The sequence below is a fragment of the Rhipicephalus microplus genome, chromosome X, assembly GCF_043290135.1.
Source record: "Rhipicephalus microplus isolate Deutch F79 chromosome X, USDA_Rmic, whole genome shotgun sequence".
NCBI classification, from domain to species: domain Eukaryota; kingdom Metazoa; phylum Arthropoda; class Arachnida; order Ixodida; family Ixodidae; genus Rhipicephalus; species Rhipicephalus microplus.
The window spans coordinates 264,160,596-264,181,684 of record NC_134710.1 but is presented as its reverse complement, the minus strand read 5'-3'; the positions used below and the strand labels follow the sequence as shown (position 1 = coordinate 264,181,684).

At 41.9% G+C, this 21,089-nt stretch overlaps 1 protein-coding gene across 1 annotated transcript; it reads right to left on the bottom strand.

The window, feature by feature from the left end:
• Window positions 1–1,183: 1,183 nt before the first annotated feature.
• Window positions 1,184–10,865, bottom strand: LOC142775241 (uncharacterized). Its single transcript, XM_075876593.1, has 3 exons — window positions 10,426–10,865; window positions 8,879–9,104; window positions 1,184–1,219 (listed from the first exon to the last, which is right to left on the bottom strand). The coding sequence occupies exons 1-3, from the start codon at window positions 10,818–10,820 to the stop codon at window positions 1,184–1,186; spliced, it is 657 nt and encodes a 218-aa protein (XP_075732708.1). The 5' UTR covers window positions 10,821–10,865.
• Between the last annotated feature and the right edge of the window lie 10,224 nt (window positions 10,866–21,089).

Sequence of the window (21,089 nt, the reverse complement as noted above, 5' to 3'; positions counted from 1 at the left end):
TTTTTTTGAAGGAGCACCGCAAGAACAAAAAACATTGTACTACAGATGACAGGCCAAAACTGGCAGTCATTCCTATCTTTACGATGTCTCACAAAAAATCAAGAAGGGATAATGGAGCTCGTGCTAGCGCAAGGTTGGTGTTCTCTGCGCCAGTCAAACTGCGGGTCCGTGTGCATGAAAAAGAACGCCCCGGCTTGCATTTGCAAGAAGCAACACGCTACGAAGTTTGTTCTATGCAAGACTGTAGCCATGCATGAGATATCGACGCCTTGCCATGGCCTCTACATTGGTCAAACGGGTCGCTGCGTGAATGACTGGCTCCAAGAGCACAAGAACACTCGCAAAGACCAAACTGGATGTAATCTACTGTGACGAGCGCGAATCACTCCAAGTTTCGAACAGACGCCCATGTTGCGTTGAAATTGTCATTTTCACACCCGAAAGATTCATGAAACACTCGAACTTCATTCCGTTTTGTCACCATGTGTAAGCGTATAATCCATCGTAGTATTCAACAAAAGATTATCCCTATGAAAGAACTTTGCATCAACTGGTTGAGATCCCAGCGCAGTGCCTCCATTTCTTTCATCCGCTTTACTTTTTTGCCTGTCCAAGGCGTATATATTTCTTCACACAAAACAAACACTCATGTTGTTAGCCAGTGCTCTGTCCAGTTCGCTTACATCTATCGTTTGTCCACGCTTTTTTTTTCACGATGAACTCATTAACCTTCTTCTCTGTGATTACAACTCTATCTTCTGAACCACGTGAATTCACAAAAGTGCATCGTTACCCGCAGTGGTTAACTACTCGTTATGTTGATCGACCACTGGCCCTATTGTGGCGGAATAAAGTCGCAGACACCATGGCCGCATTTCGATGAAAGCGAAACGCTAGTGGCCCGTGTACTTGGATTTCAGTGCACAATAAAGAGAAATGAATGGTCGAAATTGCTGGAGCCCACCACGACGGCATCTCCCATAATCATATCGTGGCTTCAGTGCGTAAAACCCTACCAAATATTGTACACTACCACCACATGTTGCACCATGAGCACACCATCAGTAGCCCAAAAGCACCAGACAATATTAGAGCAAAAATATTACGTATTGGGTTTCTCGCTCGAAATTCGTTCATTTTAAAACGTCGTCTTACACTGCTTAAAATGTACCGGCTACTCCTTCTAGGCCAGAGAATATTTCTGCTTCAGGAGGTCTTGCTGCGAAAAAAAAGCAAAAAACACCTCCAGGAGTATGTGGCATTATAAACGCAGCCTAAAAGGTTCAACAAACCTCAAGATTTGCTAATGAACTTGAAGAAAGCTTAACAATACCTCTGCGTAAGGAAAAACAGGTATCTGTAGATACACGATTAATGCCGTTTCGTCAGTTTTAACAAATTTCTGGACACAGTATATTCTGTTTTTTTCGCCCGCGATAATACAAAATGAAGTGGTACCCTTACGGAAACGCCATACATGGCCCATATATAAGTTATATCTGGCCATATATAAGCATATATGCAGCATATGTGGCCATATATAGGCATATATGGCAGCATATGTGGCCACATATAAGCATATATGGATGTATATCTGGCGGAGTCGGTTCATGTATGGGGTTATATACGGCCATATATGACGCGGTTGGCCCATATAAGGAGTCAAATCTGGCCAAATAAGGCACGGCCACACCATATATAACATATCAAGTGGATCCTTATATGTGGAAGTGCTCTCTTATTTGGGATGAACCACGTATATATTTAGCAACGTGATCACACTTTTATGCGAATTGTAATATATAACAATTTGTACACAAAGCTGACCTGCTTGTTTTTCATAACAATAGGAGTAATAAATATATATGTTGTTTCTGCCATGCAAAAAAACCGAAATTTCAGGTCAGCTTTCTGTACGTGATAGTTGCAACTCAGTTGAATGCATATATGCATGCATTCGTGTAATTTAACTCGTACATTTTTCATAGCATTTAGGTTTGAAACAATAAGTTGCAATTAATACGACGTAAATAATGTATACAAGAGCAGACATGTTTTACGAGGAAGGAATCGTGTCAAGTCGCAAAACGTATTGAAGCTTCCGAACCTCGCTATTATTATAGAGCAATCCTATATAGTATTATGTAAAGACAAAATGCATGCAACTTATATTGTTCACATTAATGCATTGTTTAAAGTGGCAGCAAGAAAGAGTAATTTCAATGCACTTTTAGCTTCCACATCGGTGGACAAAATTTCTGATTATTTGAAAGTTTTGATGGCTATATGCTCCCTTCATATAACAAGATTTCTCTTAATCCTGTTGACCCCTCATCTGCGATTGCTTTCAGCAGCCATTTACTATAATTGCATGCGCAGTGCAATGTTTAAGGGAGTATTTTCAAAAACAAAAAGAACTTACGTGAATGCAACTTGCAGGCACTATTATGATTACATTCAAGATGGAAGTTGTACTAATTTATTGCAAAAATACATCTTGCGTTTCCTTTGGCTACGTATAATGTTCCTGGCTGTGCACATAGTAAATTTATCGAAAATTTTATGATTGCACAAGTGAACAAATAATTTAGTGTAATGTTTGCAAGCGTCAAATAAATCTCACGTCATAGACATGTACGTTATGAAAGGTGCAACTGACTCACACGTGATACATATTTAATGGACCATGTAATGCAATGCTGAAGCTTTATAGCAACATTTAACGTAGGCTGCCGAATTCACAAAACTTCTATTTTGTGTCGGTGTGTCATTACTTAGTCGAGGTCACTAAAGCGCACGTGCCATCATCAGGATTAGCCTAAACATTGCCTTGTGAATACAATTAGTATGACACATTTTTTGCGGGCTGGCGTGATACCTAAGCCACACTCTACATTATGTAAACAGCCCCTTGTTGTGCAGGCGCGTAACGATTCAAACTGCTTGCGAACATATCCTTTCAACACCAACACGGTAGTGCACTTACTTATAAGATATGTATGCCTGTACATACCCACCAAACTGCGCAAGTGCACACTCACGTATAGAGATTCATGGGCACCCGGACACTGGCATTTCATTCAATGTGGCTAGATATTTTCGGCCATGTCAGAATGATATGAGTGTATTATTATTATTATTATTGTTATTATTATTATTATTATTATTATTATTATTATTATTGTTGTTGTTGTTGTTGTTGTTGTTGTTGTTGTTGTTGTTGTTGTTGTTGTTGTTGCTGTATTTCGCAAAACGCCCAACAGCAAATCCATATGCTGTCATACTGCGTCGTTATGTAAGTTTTTTGAGATAAGTTATCTTGGTGTTCTTTTTGATAGCATGCTGAATTTTTTCTACTTGCATTAAATGTGCTGCCATGCGAGGCCTTCATTCTCTTCCTGTTGGCTCAACATCTCGCGAGAATCCGGTTCTTTTACAGCGTTCTACAAATTGTACACCGCGATATGTCGTGGTCAACTTGAGTACATATGCATATTTGATTTGGAATGGCCTTGCTAAATCCAGCAGTAGCGCCACTGAGTGAGTCCAGAAAAATTTCATAAGTATTTACCCTCATCGTTTCACTAGAATCCTTTCAACACTGCTAGAATATTATATTTGCCATCAGTTAACGGCCGGCAAAATCGCGCTGAGCTGTTATTTATTTACAAGCTAGTTCAGGGTGAGATATTCTGCCCTTCTCGGTTGTAATAATTTTGAAACTCCGGGTAAGTTATCGAGAGAGAATCGACCGTTGCATGTACCTGCCAGCTTCTTTCAACACTCTATTCTTTACAGAATACCGAGTCTATCTAACGTCAACTTTCTCAATTCGTTATGTTTTTCATTGTCTACAGTCATTTTTTTTTGTCAGTGAGGGCTGCCCTGTCCTAACGTAGCTTTGCACATGCACAGATTCTTCCCTTTTCCGTCTTTCAGGAAGCCTTCGCCACGGTTATGTATATTCTACATTATTTTTCAGTCACATTCCATGAATATCTACTCTTTTATTTGTTGTTTCCATTGTGCGTTGATTTCTTTTCGACTGCTCGTTTTTGCTCTTTTTTTGCATTTCTGTGGACAGCCTGTAATGTATTGTTTGTTTTTGTTTTCTTTTCGCGCGCGCCAGCATGAAAGACCCTATGGTTGTTCTTGGGTAGGTTAAAAAATGATTGATTGATTATTGGTTGATTGAATATTATTATTATCATTTTAAATGCTTGCGAAATAAGATGAAAATTCCGCTGAAACGCGTCTTCGTAGCCAGCGTACACGAAGCAGCGATTTCAGCTCCACGGAATGCCTGTCTCAAAGGTCTTGCACGTGCAGCTTTCTGGGCCCGCGGGAGGAAGTTGAAGTCCATTGTTCGAAAAAACCCGCCTGACTGCATTGGTTGCAAGGGGTGCGCACAGTAAAAAAAATACAAAAAAGGGCGCCCGTCGGATGAGTGGACACTTCGGAGAAAGTTGTTCGAAGAAGCGTGGCGCGTAGGCACCATGTAGCCCTGCCGTACGTGGCATACAACAGTCTGTCGACAGTCGACACAGCAGGAAAGAGAGTGCCGCGGCCCATTTCAAGTAACGACGAAGAAAATAGTTTGCACAAACATTCAGTCGTATGGTAATAACATTGCGTCAATAATAGTTGAAAAATGAAACGTCGTTCACCAATAAGCTCAGAAAAATTTAGTTCTAGTGAAAAGTGCGTAAATCATTGATCTCAAGGAGTAATGTAGTATCCATTGCAATATTCATTGTCAAGCCTGCGTGCACTGTATCCGTCCGCGTCATTGTTGTTTTTTTTGCTCGCCGGAGTCGTGCCGTGCTGATCGAGTTTGTTAATTTTCATTCCTTTTGCTCTTATTTCGTGTTCAACTACTGCTCCAATTTACACAAGATAATCGCGCAGCTCTTAGGAATCTACTTCGCTGTACGTGGCGAAATTGTGGACGGACGTGGAAGTGTTTTTGTGTGCGTGTGCGTCTGTACGCTGCTGGATTGGCGATCGTCAACTTTTCGTGCGAGAAGAAAATGGATACCCACGCTTGCGGGCAAGCGTTGCTTCAAAACTTCTTCCTAAAGCAGTACGAATGCACGTGGTGGCTTTAAGGTGTGAATAGGTTATCAGGATTAACAGGCTCCTTGAAAGACAAGTCTCGGTTAAATGTTGAGGTAAGTTCATCATTTTCATTACCTTCGCACGTTGTTCATAAATATTATGATAACTCGAAAACATAGCGCATTGCATGCTTGCTCAGTAAATAACTTTATGCTAATCGTGGTTACGTCATTCGGCTGTTTTGTTTAAGCGATATGACAACACTTTCTTTTTTTTTCACTTGATCCAGACAGTGCTCTATTTAATCAAAAAATCTACGCCAGGAAAATGTTGGTTTTGTGTCATTGTACTTTTTATAAATATATTGATGTAAATATACTTGTGTCTTATTTTTCTCATTTTAACGCTTGAGGAAAAACCAAGGATAAATTACAACTTGCGCAATTACAAATAAAAAAGAGTTGCATATCTCAAACTCCAAGGGTGTCATGAGATTTATGAGCCCACGTTTGAATTTGTCTTGCGTTTGAATTTATCTTTCTTCGTCTACGTTCTACTTGTTTTTATATTTACGTGTGTTTTGATAAGGACACGCAGTTAAACTTTTGTTGCTAGTTTGATTCTTCAAAGCAGGGTGCTATGTCACGGATCCAAATGAAAAAACTTAAGAATAGCCCGTAATTTAGTTTCCGCCATCTACAACCAGGGTGATATAAGTGTAAATTTGACTGCAATGCGTATATCACAGGCGACATTATCGTTACTGATGTCGCAAAATCGCGTGGTTATCTTGAGGAACTGCGCATACCCGCATACATAGTTACACAAAATAATGTGATGTCACGTTTTAATCCGTGAGCACTGTAGATAGTTTTACGCAAGCCGACAAATAAACTGGTATGATGCATTAGGGCTTGCAATGTGTGAAAAAACTGGGGGACCGTTAAGCTCCGTTTTTCACAGTTGAACGTGATAGCAGTATTGATCCTGTTTCTTGTGCGTAATTCAATCACTCAGTGTGTACTCTTTATTGCATGATGCTACTTGAACAAATTTAATTGTGGAATAGTACTGTTTAATTGAGAAGGTTGAAAGTGTCTCAATGAAGGTTTCGCACATGGCTGCGTTTTGTGTAAAAAAGGGGTAACATAGTTTAAAGAACAAGAAATATTATGTAATTACTGAGTTGCGCCAAAAATTGAAATACAAAAGGAAGACACCTAGACGCAGCACCCACTGACAACTGAAACATTGTTGGAGAAAACAGACATACGTATATATGCGGTTACGAGAACACGTGCGGTGAAAGAAAAGGATTAGATGAGCAGACAGATTGTATAAATGATGCGCTTCCAGGAAAGCTACCTCAGTAGCAAGCAACATAAGTGAGAGTTACGTGACACATGAATCCCCAGCTTTGTTTATGAAATACGCCTCTCCGATTTCCCGCGCTATACCGTGCCACTGAATTTAGCTTTAACTACCGTATTCCAAACAAGGGCGCGCAGCCACACTCTCTACAATATGATGATTGGTTAAAGAATGGTTGTTAATTCCTTTAAAGAAGCTTTGTGATCTACAATTATATAAATAAATTCTAAATAATACTTCCCACACGACAGCGCAGTGCCGTCCACCACACGATGTCCACACTGTGAAAGAAAATGATCAGATGTCTGCTCATCTAATCATTTTTTTCCACCTCACGTGTTGTCGTAACCGCATACATATGTCTGTTTTCTTCAATAAAGTTTCAGTTGTTAGTGTGCGCTGTGTCCAGGTGTCTTCCTTTCGCACTTCAAATTTTTTCGCGCAACTAAGTTATGATGAAGTACCAACTCGCCCAGCAGAACGTGCTTCTCAATATAATGTGTGTAAAATGTTTTAGAACTTTATGCACCCACTACGCATCGTGAGGAAATACGTGCAGTAACCAGTGTGCCTTTTGTAATGGTTGGCTGTCTTTAGACCGCGAAGTCACGTTGGTAATAACGTGTTGTGATGCTTGATGACAATGCACGCTTGTATCATTCAATATAGCTGCGATATTAAATGTGTTGTGAAACCTGCATGCAGGATACATGTATTTATTAAGCATGACAGTTATTTTCCTTGCATTTACAACAAGAGGAAGTTATTCATGCTTTATTTCCAAGCAGATGCATGGCTGTGTTGTAGAGCACTTGCATGCCATGCAAATTGCCTGCATGATTTCGATTATCACTCAAACCCGAAAATTTATAATATTTGTTTTATTTGCATTCTCTCAACTTTCGATCATTGACAAGACGATTTTTCATGGAGAGCCACCGATGCCTACACCGGAATTTCTGCAGAATGAGCTCTTTACCACTGTTACGTTAATGATGCATTATTGGCAAAATGGAAAGCGGATTACGTTTACAAAGTACATTTTTAGTGTCCCGTTGGCAAGAAATATTGTTAAATGCCTCCGTTCCCACGCGCACAGAGACCTATAGACACCAGTTTTAGCAGTCGTTCTATAGGTAATTAGTCACAATACTTGTACATAACAAGCTTGCATACCAATCACTTTCGACCGAACTTCTTAAAAGTTGATTATCAACTCATTTAAGTTATTCAATGCACACGCAGTTCATACGGTCAATAGCAAGTCATATTTCGTTTTGACTGACTATGGACGCTCCATTGACACACGAGAAAAGTTTTAAACATAACACACTGTGAAAGATATCTTTACGAAACTCAAATTGGGTTCTTTTATGCTATTTATTTTTGTCAAGTCGGAATCGATAAAGCGGAATATTTACTTGCACCGTACTATGTCTCAGACCGTGTTGACCATAGGTTCAAGATAAGAATAATCGCATGCAAGACGGACGTGTTTCAAAATGATTTGTTACCAAAAAAAATTACAAGATGGAACCAGCTGCCTTCTAGCATTGCCTCTACACTCCCAAATATTTGTTTTATTTCATGTTAGAATTGTTCCGATTTATATGTTAGAACATGTTCCGATTTATATATGAATTTCTCTTGCAGATTGTGATTCAGGTGACTTTGATTATTTGTTTGGCTGACTATGTATTTTTTGTATTCTACTTTTCGTAAATGCTCCCCCAATGTAATGCCAATTGATGCTGTGGGTAATGAAATAAATAGATAAATAAAAAAGTGTCGATAAGTAAGCAATAAACTTAAGCACAAAGAATGTATCTCTTCAGGAAAAGTGGACTAACAGTGACATGTGCCCACCACAAACTTTAAATATGATGCCAAGTTACATTTTAGCAAATTGTTGTTGAGAATAACTTGAGATATATTGAGGATAACTTAATTGAACAAGAATGTTCTTGGGTATGTACTGCCTTTGTTTTGGAGATGATAGTGACTGCATGCAGACCTTTCAACAAACAGGTATATTTCTAGCTGAAGAATGATTTGAGCAGCTATATTTTTTGCCGGTGACACAGGCTGAACTAATATAGATGAATCATATTTGAATGGCTTTATATAAAGGTATCCATATAAGGCCATATATGAAAGCATCCATATAAGACCTTATATGGATGCCTCTATATATAGCCATATATGGCCATATACAGCAGCACCCATATATGGGGATATAAGGCCCATATATGGCTATATCAGGATTTGAACATATCAGTTTATATACGGCCCATATATGGGGATTCCGTATATGGGCCAGATATGCCCAATTCCTGATGTAGCCATATATGGGGATTTTTATATAAGTCCATATATAGGATTTTTGTAAGGGTATATCGAGCCGCTAGTCGTCTGAGGTGGTATTAGAGTAAAATGTAGGTAAATGTACCTCGTAGTGCATCAAAACAGCACAACTGGGATGGGCCATGTCCTCCGGGTTGTTGATGCTCTCTGCCTTGGCGAACACACACGGCAGTGCGTCTCGTAGGTGGGTCGCCGTCTTCCAGGTCAATACACCGAAGCTGTACGCGGCGGAGTCCAAGGCGCCACACTCGCAGACCTTGCGAATAGTTCTCTCACCAGTATCCACTCCGCGCGTTTTTGGCTGCATCACACTGCGTCGACAAAGCATAACCCCAGTTAGCGCGATGAACAATTTGCGAAACAGTCTTTATTTCATACTGTTCATTGCCGCGTCGTGGAAAACGCCAGTTGACTTAAACTTTAAATTGAAATTTTCCTATTTCTTTCTTTTGAGAGAACGTCTTATATTTAAGAGTATTTGCGAGAGAATAATTATAAGAAATAATACGATGAATTTTATTTTAGTGTCATTTAGCTTGCATATGTCCGACCACACCGTAGTGCGGGACAAATAGTAATCTAAGGTGTAGAAGTGTAGCTACGCAAAAGTAAGATATCTCAATACTACCACGAAAAATATTTCACGCACACTGCCTACAAAAATAATTTTTTAGAGTAGCAACAACTGTTTTGACGCACAAACACACACATACGTACAAATAAACAGACACGCACACACGATAATCGATGGATACACAGAAAGATGTGTGTGTGTGCGTGCGTGCGTGTGTGTGTGTGTGTGTGTGCGTGGGGGGGGTAAGTGTGTGTGTGTGTTAAAACGTGATATTAAATTTTAAGGGATCCTACATATTGCGGTGTGCCTCTTGACCAAATACTCAAGAAACAATGCAAAGATGGCCTAAGACATTATTCAATACAGTTATTATTTACGCCAGGTATATACAGGCAAATTTTACGGCCTTTATTTTGAAATATTTGGTCGCACATTCAAAATATGGACCCTTTCAGTAATGATTTCGGTTATTGAGGAAGAAAAACCAGCGGTTTATCGGTTCATAGGTGTAGTTATGGTTTAAGTAAATTATCGGATAAAGAAACACTGATTTAAAAGAAATGGTTTGAAGAATAGACACACTGCTACGTTTCTCTATCGATTTCGGAGAACTGGTGTTTTTTTCGAAGATACCTAATGGCGAGCATACTACAACATAACTTTGAAGCAGTCATCCATCATTACTGTATAAATTACTTTTGAAACTGCAGAGCCCTAAACTTTGATTTTCACTTAGTGCGGTACACAGTTATAGCTACAGCTAAGATGGAACAAATGATCGCCTAAAATTTCTGCGTTACCTTGTACAGCATTCTTAGCACAAATGAAACATACAAGCACCAAACGTTGCTTTTTATGCTAACTTTTAGGCTTGCGATACACGTTCAGTGATTAGCTTTCTGCTTCGTAGAGGTTCGTTAAATATTTACAAGGAAATAATATTCTAACCAGAGACAGAAAGGGTAGAATATATTTCAATCGCAAATAAAATAATTCACTCAGTTCCTTAACTCGTTGCTGCTGCGTTATATCATGGAGTCTAGCAAGGTGACATGTACCTGCTTATACGCAGCCATCCGCTGTTACTTGGCACGAACGCTGCCTTGTGTTGGGTTCCCTTGACGGTCAGTGCTGCTTGCATGACGCTAGTCTCGAGGTGCCGGTCGCATTCGGCTCTCGAAAACAGTGTCGCCCAGGGTTCCTCGCAGTGGTGGCAACAAGGTGCACCGGCGCTGTTCCAGCATTTCGCCACATGGAACCGCCTGTCGGGGTGGTCGTCCTGAACGGCAGAGTCACCGGACACGCCACACGCTTCGTCTTCGGTGTACGCTGAATGTGCGTCCAACGACATCGGGAGAGGATTCTTGTAAGTTGGCGACTGTGTCAAGCAAGCGCACCCGCAGCCGCCGAAGAGGTAGCGAGTTACGCTGATGCTTGGTGGACTGAGGCCCATTTCTCGTAATAGACCAACGCCGTTTGCTTCCACGAAGACAGGAAACGCGTTCCAAAGCCACAGCCGCACGAGCCGCTCGCACAAGCTCGTGATGGCGGGGTTCTATTTGTTTGTCTATTTGAGGCTTACAGAGTAAGGCACATACCCACTCTTGGGGATTGCTTGGTTTGTTTGTGTGTTTAACCCAAGTGGGCTCGACCCACCACAGGTTATCGGCCATGAATTCAGTGGCTGTGTGACAGAAGAAAAAAAACGGGGAAGGAGAAGCTTAAAAGAGTTTTTTTAATAACCAAATAGATTAGATTGTGCTGCATTTAACAGGCACTTTAATTAAAGGAAAAATTGGAAATAAAATAATAAAAAAGTGGCCTGCATTTTATAGCTTCAGTTTTCGTTGTGATCGTTTTCATATTTCAACGTGCTTGCGACCACGGAGCATAAAAGAAAAAGCCACAATTATGCACGTGTTATGTAAAGAAGATAGAAAAGATCAAGAAGAAAAACACGTTTTGCGAGTGGTAATGAAACTGTGGTCTTTTTATTTCACTTCTTTATTTCTCTTGAATTCATCCAACAAGTTATTTCATAACTATTTACTGCTAAACATTTTGACATTATGAACAAATTCTTTTATTAGCAAGGCACCGCTCGTTTTAAGGCCGATCCGCCGTGGTTGGTTGCTTCAAGTCAAAAACGTAAATCAATCAATCAAATAAAACACTGATATGCTGTTGTTTTCACCATCGTTACGCCAAGACTTCTGGTTAAACGTCGCAAATAAAATAAATTTCTCAAAACTGTGTGTTGTCTCTATTATACCAAGAAGAACTCGCGTCCGGTGTGCTGTTATACCAAAGGCAAAGATCAAATTATATTTTGTCGTACTGCTCGGCCAATATTCTTTTACCGTAATGCGCTATACCAGTTCAAACATTTTACAACTTTCGCGGCGTACCTTTGCTAGTCAGCAGCTAGTACAGCTTCTAACTTTTTGCCGTTACCAACCAGGGAAGCGTGTTTTAGTGTGGCCACCTACGTTTCCACATTGTGTGATGTTTGTGAATGTTGTGTGATTTTGTGTTGGTTAGGTAGTGTGGTTTATTTATTCTTTGCTTTCTTGTGAGCATTTCTCTGTTTTTTACAGTCTTAACCTTATTCTTCTGACACGAGCCACATCTTGTTCTTCTCCTTGTTCACCTATTGTCCGTGGCGCATACGCACTGTGGAAGGTTGGCCAAGAATTGAGTGGTTTTATAAAATATTATCCAGTTTCAAAATAATGAACACTTTCTAATAGAAAGATTTCCGATGACTTCGGAAATCGTGCTGCTTGATATAATGCATGTATTTATTTAAAGAAAGGAATTTTTTCTTCAATTACAGCAATGCTTTGATTTTTACACGTATATACTGATGTTGTAGACACGTTAGGACATCCGTGTTTTTGTATTTATTGTATTTTTAAACTGTCACATTCCACTGCCACCAGAACTTTGTAATTTCACTATTTTCCGAATTAAGGTTGCCGATAAGCTGTGAAAGGCCGCATATTAAGGGCGAAGCTCCTTAGGGTCGAGCAATGTCCCCTGTCCGTCAGCGTGACACGCTTGGCACATACGCGCTGCCAGATGGCGGTACTTGGATTGTTCACTAGATAGACGCACGGACGGATGCACGGACAGATGCACAGACAAGCAGAGGGAAGGACAGATGGACGGACGCATGATCGGACGAACAGACGGGTGAACGTACGCATGGGCGGACGGATGGTCGGACGCACTGTCAGGTGTACGGACGCACGGAAGCAAGAACGAACCGACGGAGAGGCTGAAGGCCGCTTCGCCGCACTCATCCTCATTCATTCCGTGGATATGCTGTGATTTTGTTCATTCAAACCACACTTATCATATAATGTGCACGTATGCACATGTCATGCGATTCAATAAACTTAAAAAAATAACAGGAATGAGAATGGCATGAAACATTTTGTCTGGCCCTACTTTTACGCCGAAATCTTCGAGGGTAAAGGCGAACTTTTTGAGGGTAAATTTCGGAAACTTCGCATGCTGGCTTCAGGCACCCACAGATGACAAGGTGATTCATTTTTATCAGTTAACAAAAATGTAGGACTCAGCAGTTTACGTGCATGTTTACTAATTCTCAAAAAAATATATCTTACCCTATAATGTGTATTAAAGAATGAAACTGCACCAGCCAGTCGAGTTTCAAGCCTACTGAAAGTAAAGCAGTGGATTCAGTTAGAGCTTTACCATCGCACGCTGACAGTCAGTATGCAAGTGAGCCAACAAATTTTCACGCTAAACAGCCTTTATTCAATCACACAAATTTTATAATGACACAAATCATCTGAATTATTACATAAAAAAACGAAATAACGTCACTGCAGTTATATTCGCGCGAAGTTGCCGTTAGAGGGCATGATCTTCTCGTAGATTGTAGCATGAATTCGAGCTCGGAGCGCACTCCAAGTACGGCCTAAACCAATCTAGGCCTCGGTGAGGCACCCTTTGACAAATAAAGGCCCAAAACCGTCTTGCACCCAGTTGGCGAAGTGACCGCGCAGCCGATAGTGTTGAAGCACATGGCAACCGCCACGACAATGGACGAGAAAGCAGCATTCACACATCGCCACCCAAAGGTGGCGATGTGTGACGTGTTAGCTCGCCTTCCATTGTGCTGCTCAAAAAAAAAAAAAAAGATCGATCGTTTGAGTATGCAGTAAGGGTAGTTTAACAGAGATGGTATTTTATCATGCCTTGAAATCGTGAAACAATATTTTGGATATATTTACCTCACGGTATTTTACATTATCTTCGCGTTCTTTGCTCAGCTTTCACGTGTACCACTTACACTTAAAATTGTTCTTGTCTACATGTGCTGTTTTTGGCCGGTTCGTATATTCACATCAACAGCTCTGTAGAATAAATTTTGTTGTAACTAGGTGCTGGTGGCTACGGGCAATCAAGAACAAATGTGCGGTTGTGTAGCGAAGGCGAAATTCCAGAGGCCCGTGTACTGCGTGATGTCGCTGCATGTTATTGAACAACGGATGGTGGACCTTTGCGCCAGCCTTATATTATAGGGCATTCCTTATTATAATATAGGAACTTATGGACACAAAATACTATATACTAATAAAAGAAATAATTTATGGGAACTTTGCAATGTGTCGGCGTCGTTCCATCATGTCTCATTGCTTTTGGGTGTGTTGGTTGTTAATGTGGCACAGCAGTGGAGACTTCCTGGCGATGAAAATAACGTCTCGTACCTAACGCTAATGCCAACAGTACACCAGGCCACGAATTTGTGGTGACGCTATATTTGCCTTGACGGCGACAGTTATTTCAACTTTTGATGAGGCATTTAAGGCTTAAGTTTTGCCTTAAAATGGTTCAAATTTGAAATAAAGGGACACTCTTGGCAGCATGGAAGTCTACGCAAGCATCGGGTTGATCTCTACTGAGTTAGTAGCATTCAAGAATCTGGTATATGAAGGTACCTGTACCTGGTAAACAACTGATCGTTTATGCAATGAATAAGTTATCACGCAATTGCAAAATAAGTTTGCATAGGTTTGCGGACATTATCGCAGAAACTCGCACACTTGCAAAAGGGGCAGTGTTGTCTATACGCTATAATCACTAAGCAACAAACGGCACAGTGACAGCACCCGTGCAAGTTTTGAAATCCGTGAGATGAAAGGCCTGAACGCCTGGGAATAATGGTATTAAGAACCAACAGCGTTATCTAAGTAAAAAATACACTTACGAGCCTAGGTGCACCTCTCTTGAGGCTTTATTTTCACTTATCTGCATCATCATACGACCTTGAAACAGATCAACCGTTTTCACGGCACTTTTTTTTAATGAGCACCACAAAAGAAAAAAACATCGTACCTTAGATGGCAGGCCAAGAGTGGCAATCATTCCCTATCTTTACGGTGTCTCACAAGAAAAGAAGAAGGTATACGTCAGCACGTGTTAGCGCAAGGTTGGTGTTCTCGGCGCCAGTAAAAATGCGGATCACTGTGCAAGAAAAGGAACGCCCCTGCTAGCATGTGCAAGAAGGAACATGCTACGAAGTTTGTTCCGTGCAAGACTGTGGCCATTCATAAGATAATGATGTCTTGCCGTGGCCTTTACGTGGGTAAAACGGGTCGCTGCGTGAATGACCGGCTCCTAGAGCACAAAACCCTCGCAAAGACGAAACTGGATGTAATCTACTGTGACAAGCGCGAATCACTCCGAGTTCCGAACAGACGCGCATGTTCTGTAGATATTAGATTTCCGCACTCGAAAGATATATGAAGCACTCGAAATTCATTCCATTCAGCCACCATGTGTAAGCGTGCCATCCATCGTACTATACAACAAAAGATTATCACCATTAAAAAACTTTGCATCTACTGGTTGAGACGACAGCGCTGTGCGTCCATTTCCTTCATTTGTTTTGGGACGATAACAAAAACTTGGGAAATGGAACGTGGCATTGCCCCCCTCTGAAAAAAGGCATCGTCCCGATGCTTTAACTAAAGATGAAACTACAATAATAATGCCAGAAAGTACAATGAATAAATTACGATACAACAATAATACAAAAAAACACTGGTTCAGCTTGTTAACGCGCATGAAACGGCATGAGGCGCGCGACATGGACGACTTCAGGTCGCGATCGGCGTCGTTGAGAGTTCGTGATGCCGTCGGGGACAACCTCGTAATCAAGTGGGCCGAGACGTCGAACCACCCTGTACGGTCCGAAGTACCGTCGCAGAAGCTTTTCACTTAGTCCACGTCGGCGTATCGGCGTCCACACCCAAACACGTTCACCGGGCTGGTATTCCACGAAGCGTCGTCGAAGGTTGTAACGGTGGCTGTCGGTCGTCTGTTGATTCTTGATACGGAGACGCGCAAGTTGTCGGGCTTCTTCGGTGCGTTGAAGGTACTCGCTCACATCGAGGTTTTCTTCGTCAGTGACGTTGGGTAACATGGCATCGAGTGTCGTTGCCGGGCTCCTTCCGTAGACCAATTTGTATGGAGATATCTGCGTCGTCTCCTGCACCGCCGTGTTGTATGCGAAGGTGGCATACGGAAGAATGGCGTCCCACGTTTTGTGTTCGACATCGACGTACATTGACAGCATGTCGGCGATCGTCTTGTTGAGCCGCTCGGTTAGGCCGTTGGTCTGTGGGTGGTACGCTATCGTCCGGCGGTGGTTTGTTTGGCTGTATGCCAAGATCGCTTGAGTTAAGTCGGCAGTGAATGCCGTTCCTCTGTCGGTGATAAGGACCTCCGGGGCGCCGTGACGTAGGACGATATTTTCGACGAAGAACTCAGCTACCTCGGATGTACTGCCTTTTGGCAGGGCTTTTGTCTCGGCGTAGCGGGCGAGGTAGTCGGTAGCTACCACGATCCACTTGTTTCCGAAAGCCGACGTCGGGAACGGCCCCAGTAGGTCCATACCAATCTGCTGGAAAGGTCTGCAAGGTGGATCGATTGGCTGCAGAAGTCCCGCTGGCCTTGTCGGCGGTGTCTTGTGTCGCTGACAGTCCCGGCACGTTCTCACATAACGAGTGACGTCGGTGGTAAGACGTGGACAGTAGTACCTTTCTTGTATCCTCGCGAGCGTGCGAGAAACACCAAGTTGCCCTGCCGTCGGATCGTCGTGCAGGGCCTGCAGGAGTTCTGGTCGCAGAGCTGAAGGCACCACAAGGAGGTACTTAGCTCGAAGCGGTGAAAAGTTTTTCTTTTGTAGAAGACCGTTTCGTAGAAAGAACGACGCAAGTGCGCGCTTGAATACCTTCGGGACTTCGGCGGTCCTGCCTTCGAGGTATTCTATTAGGGCCTTAAGTTCCGGGTCGGCCCTCTGTCGTTCAGCGAAGTCGACGGTAGTTATCGTTCCTAAGAAGTAGTCGTCATCCGGGTCGTCGGGTAGCGGTTGGTCGACAGGCGCACGAGAGAGACAGTCGGCGTCGGAGTGTTTTTTGCCGGATTTGTAAATGAAAGTAATGTCATATTCTTGAAGTCTCAGGCTCCATCGTGCGAGGCGACCTGAAGGGTCCTTCAAGGTGGCTAGCCAACACAATGCGCGGTTATCGCTCACAGATCGCGTAAACTGGCTTCTATCGCTGGCGGTGGCGTAGGCTCCAGAACAATCTGTACCGTTCGCACAGTGGGCGTGATCTTACCGAAATGATCTACTACAGTCCGGAACCTTCTCGAAAACTGCAGGCGCGGTTTGCGCTGAGAACCGTGTGGTGTTTTGGGACGATAACAAAAACTTGGGAAATGGAACGTGGGATTGCCCGTCGAATGTTCTAGCGTTATCGCTTCGGTAGCGTAGGTTCCAGAACAATCTGTACCGTTCGCACAGTGGGCGTGATCTTATCGAAATGATCAACTACAGTCCGGAACCTTCTCCAAAACTGCAGGCGCGGTTTGCGCTGAGAATCGTGTGGTGTTTTGGGACGATAACAAAAACTTGGGAAATGGAACGTGGCATCTGCTTTACTTTTTTTCCTTTCGAAGGCGTATATACTTCTTCACACAAAACACTCTTGTTATTAGCCAGTGCTCTGTCGAGTGCTTACTTCTTTCGTTTTCCCACACTTTTTTTACGATAACTCATTAACCTTCTTGTCTATGATTACAACTGTATCTGCTGAATCACGTGAATTCAGAAAAGTGTATCGTTACCCGCAGCGGTGATCTACTCGTTATGTTGATCGACCACTGGCCTCATTGTGGCGGAATGAAGTCGCAGCCACCGTGGCCGCATTTTGATGAAAGCGAAATGCTAGTGGCCCGTGTACTTGAATATCGGTGCACGATGAAGAACAAAGCATTGTCGAAATTGCCGGAGCCCACCACGACGGCATCACCCATAATCATATCGTTACTTCAGGGCATAAAACCGTACCAAATATTGTACACTACCACCACATGTTGCACAAAGGGCACACCATCATGTCTCAGAAGCACCATACAGTACTATAGCAAAAATATAACACATCTCGTTTCTCGTTCGCAATTCGTTCACTTTAAAACGTTATCTTACAATGCCTAGAATGTATAAGCTATTCTTTTTAAGCCAGGCAACATTTGTTCTTCAGGGGGTCTTACTACGAAATTAAAACACTCCAGGTGTGTGTGGTAATATATACGCAGCCTAAAAGGCTCAAGAAAGCTCTAGATTTGCTATTGAACTTGAGGAAGGCATAAAGATACTTCTGCGAAGGAAAAAGACGTATTTGTAGATGCACAGATAATGCCGTCTTGTCAGTTTTAACAATGTTCTGGACACAGTTCATTCTCCTCCCTTATGTGCCGTGATAATTCAATATAAAGCGGTACATCGGGCAGCTACTCGTCTGAGGTGTTATTAGAGGAAAATGTAAGTAAATGTAAATCGTAGTGCATCAAAACACCACCACTGGGGTGGGCCATGTCCTCAGGGTTGTTGATGTTCTCTGCCTTGGCGAACACACATGGCAGTGCGTCTCGTAGGTGGGTCGCAGTCTTCCAGGTCAATACACCGAAGCTGTACGCGGCGGAGTCCAATGCGCCACACTCGCTGACCTTGAGAGCCGAGCTCTGAACAGTATCCACTCCGCGCGTTCTTGGCTGCATCACGCTGCGTCGACAAAGGATGACCGCCGTTAGCGTGATGAATAATTTGGGAAACTGTATTCATTTCTTACTGTTTCTGGTCGCGTCGGGGAAAACGCCAGTGGACGTATGCTTCCAATAAACATTTTCCTATTTCTTTATTATGAAAGAATGTCTCATATTTGAGAGTATGTGCAAGGTCATAATTATAATAAATAATACGATGAATTTTATTTATTGTTACTTGGCTTGCATATGTCCGACCACACGGCAGCGCGGGAAAAATAGTAATCTAAGGTGTAGGAGTGTAGCTACGCAAAATAAGATAACTATAAACTACGACGAGAAATTTTTCACGCACACTGCCTAAAAAATGATCTTTTTTAGAGTAGGCGAAGCTTTTTGATGCACAAACACACACATACGTATACACAAGCAGACATGCGTAAACGATAATCGTTAGATACATAAATATACAGGTGTGTGTGTGTGTGTGTGTGTGTGTGTGTGTGTGTGTGTGTGTGTGCACGCGCGCGCGCGCGTGTGTGTGTGTCGAGTAATGCCGTCTAGCTCTTCATTGTTTCTTCTGCTACAGTCGTCTCCTAAACACTGAAAAACGTGATATGAGACTTTGAGGGATCCTAAACACTGTGCCGTGCCAATGTACAAAATACATAGAAAAACAATGCAAATATTGCCTACAAGACATTATTCAATACAGTCATTATTTAACTGCATATTTTACGGCCTTTATTTTGAATCATTTTATCACATATTTTAATATATGGGCTAATGACTTTGGTTATTGAGGAAGAAAAAAACACTCTACAGACTAAGAGGGTGCTGGGACTTCTTTTTGGGAGAGTATTTTCTCGTCCCATATTTAACTCTTTTTTCCAGAGTAAATCAATTCTTGTTGAGGCAGAGTACAGTGATTTCTCCGAACGGGTCAAAGCACTCCAACTCAACAGAGTAGCATAACGCTGCCTGAAGCAGAATAGCATGACCTCACCGAAGAGAGTGACAGTACATTTTACGAAGAAAATAGCAGAGCTTGAGCCGAAATCGGACTTTTTATTTGTTTTTGGAAGATCTCGGCGCGCTCGGATTGTAAGTATGGCTAAATACCAACACTATGACAAAAAAGAAGAAAAAGAATAGGGTGGAAAATAAACAACTGTGATTTGAACCTTAAACCTATAGACGTACTACAGATTGCTAGCCCACCACGCTAACTACTATACCACTTGACAGACGGCAAATGAGCGTATATTTCTTTATGTCATAAAAAATGTTGGGGACATGTCAGCATTTTCTTGTTTGGACGCATAGGTTTGAGTGTCTCCGCGCTTCTCAATACCAGCCGGACTGCAGCTAATGTGTTTACTGTGTTTGTTTGGTGCTTCGTGAGATTAAAACGTCTATCCGATAGGTCTTTCACCATAGAAACAGGAAGATTAGCGCAACCAATTATATGAACGTCAATTGCATAGACTCCCTAAGTGGTTAGTAATATCTGCAAACGAAACATCGCGATTCTGGAGTGTACACTACACAACCTAGTTTTTTATTTTTCACCCCCTTGGACATACTTATGGTCATTCTTGTTCACCATCTACGACTAAAGTCATAATACTTTACTGTAGCAGTATCGTACGTTAGGCTTACGGCACCATCGCTCACGTGCGATGGTCGCAGTGATAAACATAAATATTAATATAAGGAGTATGTTATAGCCGTTTGAGTTGAGTTTAGATCATGACCCATTGAATGAGCTAGTATTATCTCATTTATCTACACAAATCCATAGCTTAAAACGTAGATATTAGGAATTACAAGTGACTCACTTCACTGGCGTGCTGGAAACTGATCTTTTTGTTAATCCTCTCTATCGCCTCAACAAACAAATTGAGTACTTTTTACTGTATATGTGCGTGGTTATTAGGTAGTGCTAATCACTCGCGGTGTGCCGACGCATTTAGGAGTAATTAAGGACAAGAGTATAATCGAGTTCTACTCTCGTATGCCTGAAAAGTGTGTGGGCATTTTACTCTTTCAAAGAGAAGAAGAGTAGAAAGCTGTTTCACTATCTCGTTTCATACAGAGTGCAAATGAATTTCACCCTGTCTAATGTTTTGCGAGAGTAGAATAACACTTTGAAGGGTAACTTGGCACTTTTACTCCTGCGAGACCCTCCGCCGTTTTTAGAATGATCCAGTAGTTTATCGGTTCATAGGTGCAGCTATGGTTTAAGTAAATTATCGGATAAAAAAACACTGATTCGAAAGAAACGGTTTGAAGAATGCACACATTGCTAAGTTTTTGCACTGATTTCGGGGAACTGCTGTTTCTTTCCAAGATACTTGATGGCGATGATCCTAAACCATTAGCTTAAAGCAGTAGTTTATCATTACTGTAAAACACATTTATTCAAACTGCTGAGACCACAAAAATAAGCTTTTCACTTAGTGCGGTACACGGTTATAGCTACAGCTACATAGGATTAAACGGTCGGCTACAATTCCTGCGTTATCATGTAGAGCATTTAGAGCACAATTGGAGGATACAAGCACCGAACGTTGCTATTTTTGTTTCCTCCTCGGCTTGCGATACAAGTTCAGTGGTGAGCTTATTGCTTCGTAAA

Coding starts and splice junctions, on each gene's coding strand:
- LOC142775241 (XM_075876593.1), bottom strand. CDS start 10,820: ATGGGCCTCAGTCCACCAAGCATCAGCGTAACTCGCTACCTCTTCGGC. Junction 9,105..10,425: donor GGATGGCTGCGTATAAGCAG/GTACATGTCACC, acceptor TTGTCGACGCAG/TGTGATGCAGCCAAAAACGC. Junction 1,220..8,878: donor CTGTTTTGATGCACTACGAG/GTACATTTACCT, acceptor TTTTTTTCGCAG/CAAGACCTCCTGAAGCAGAA.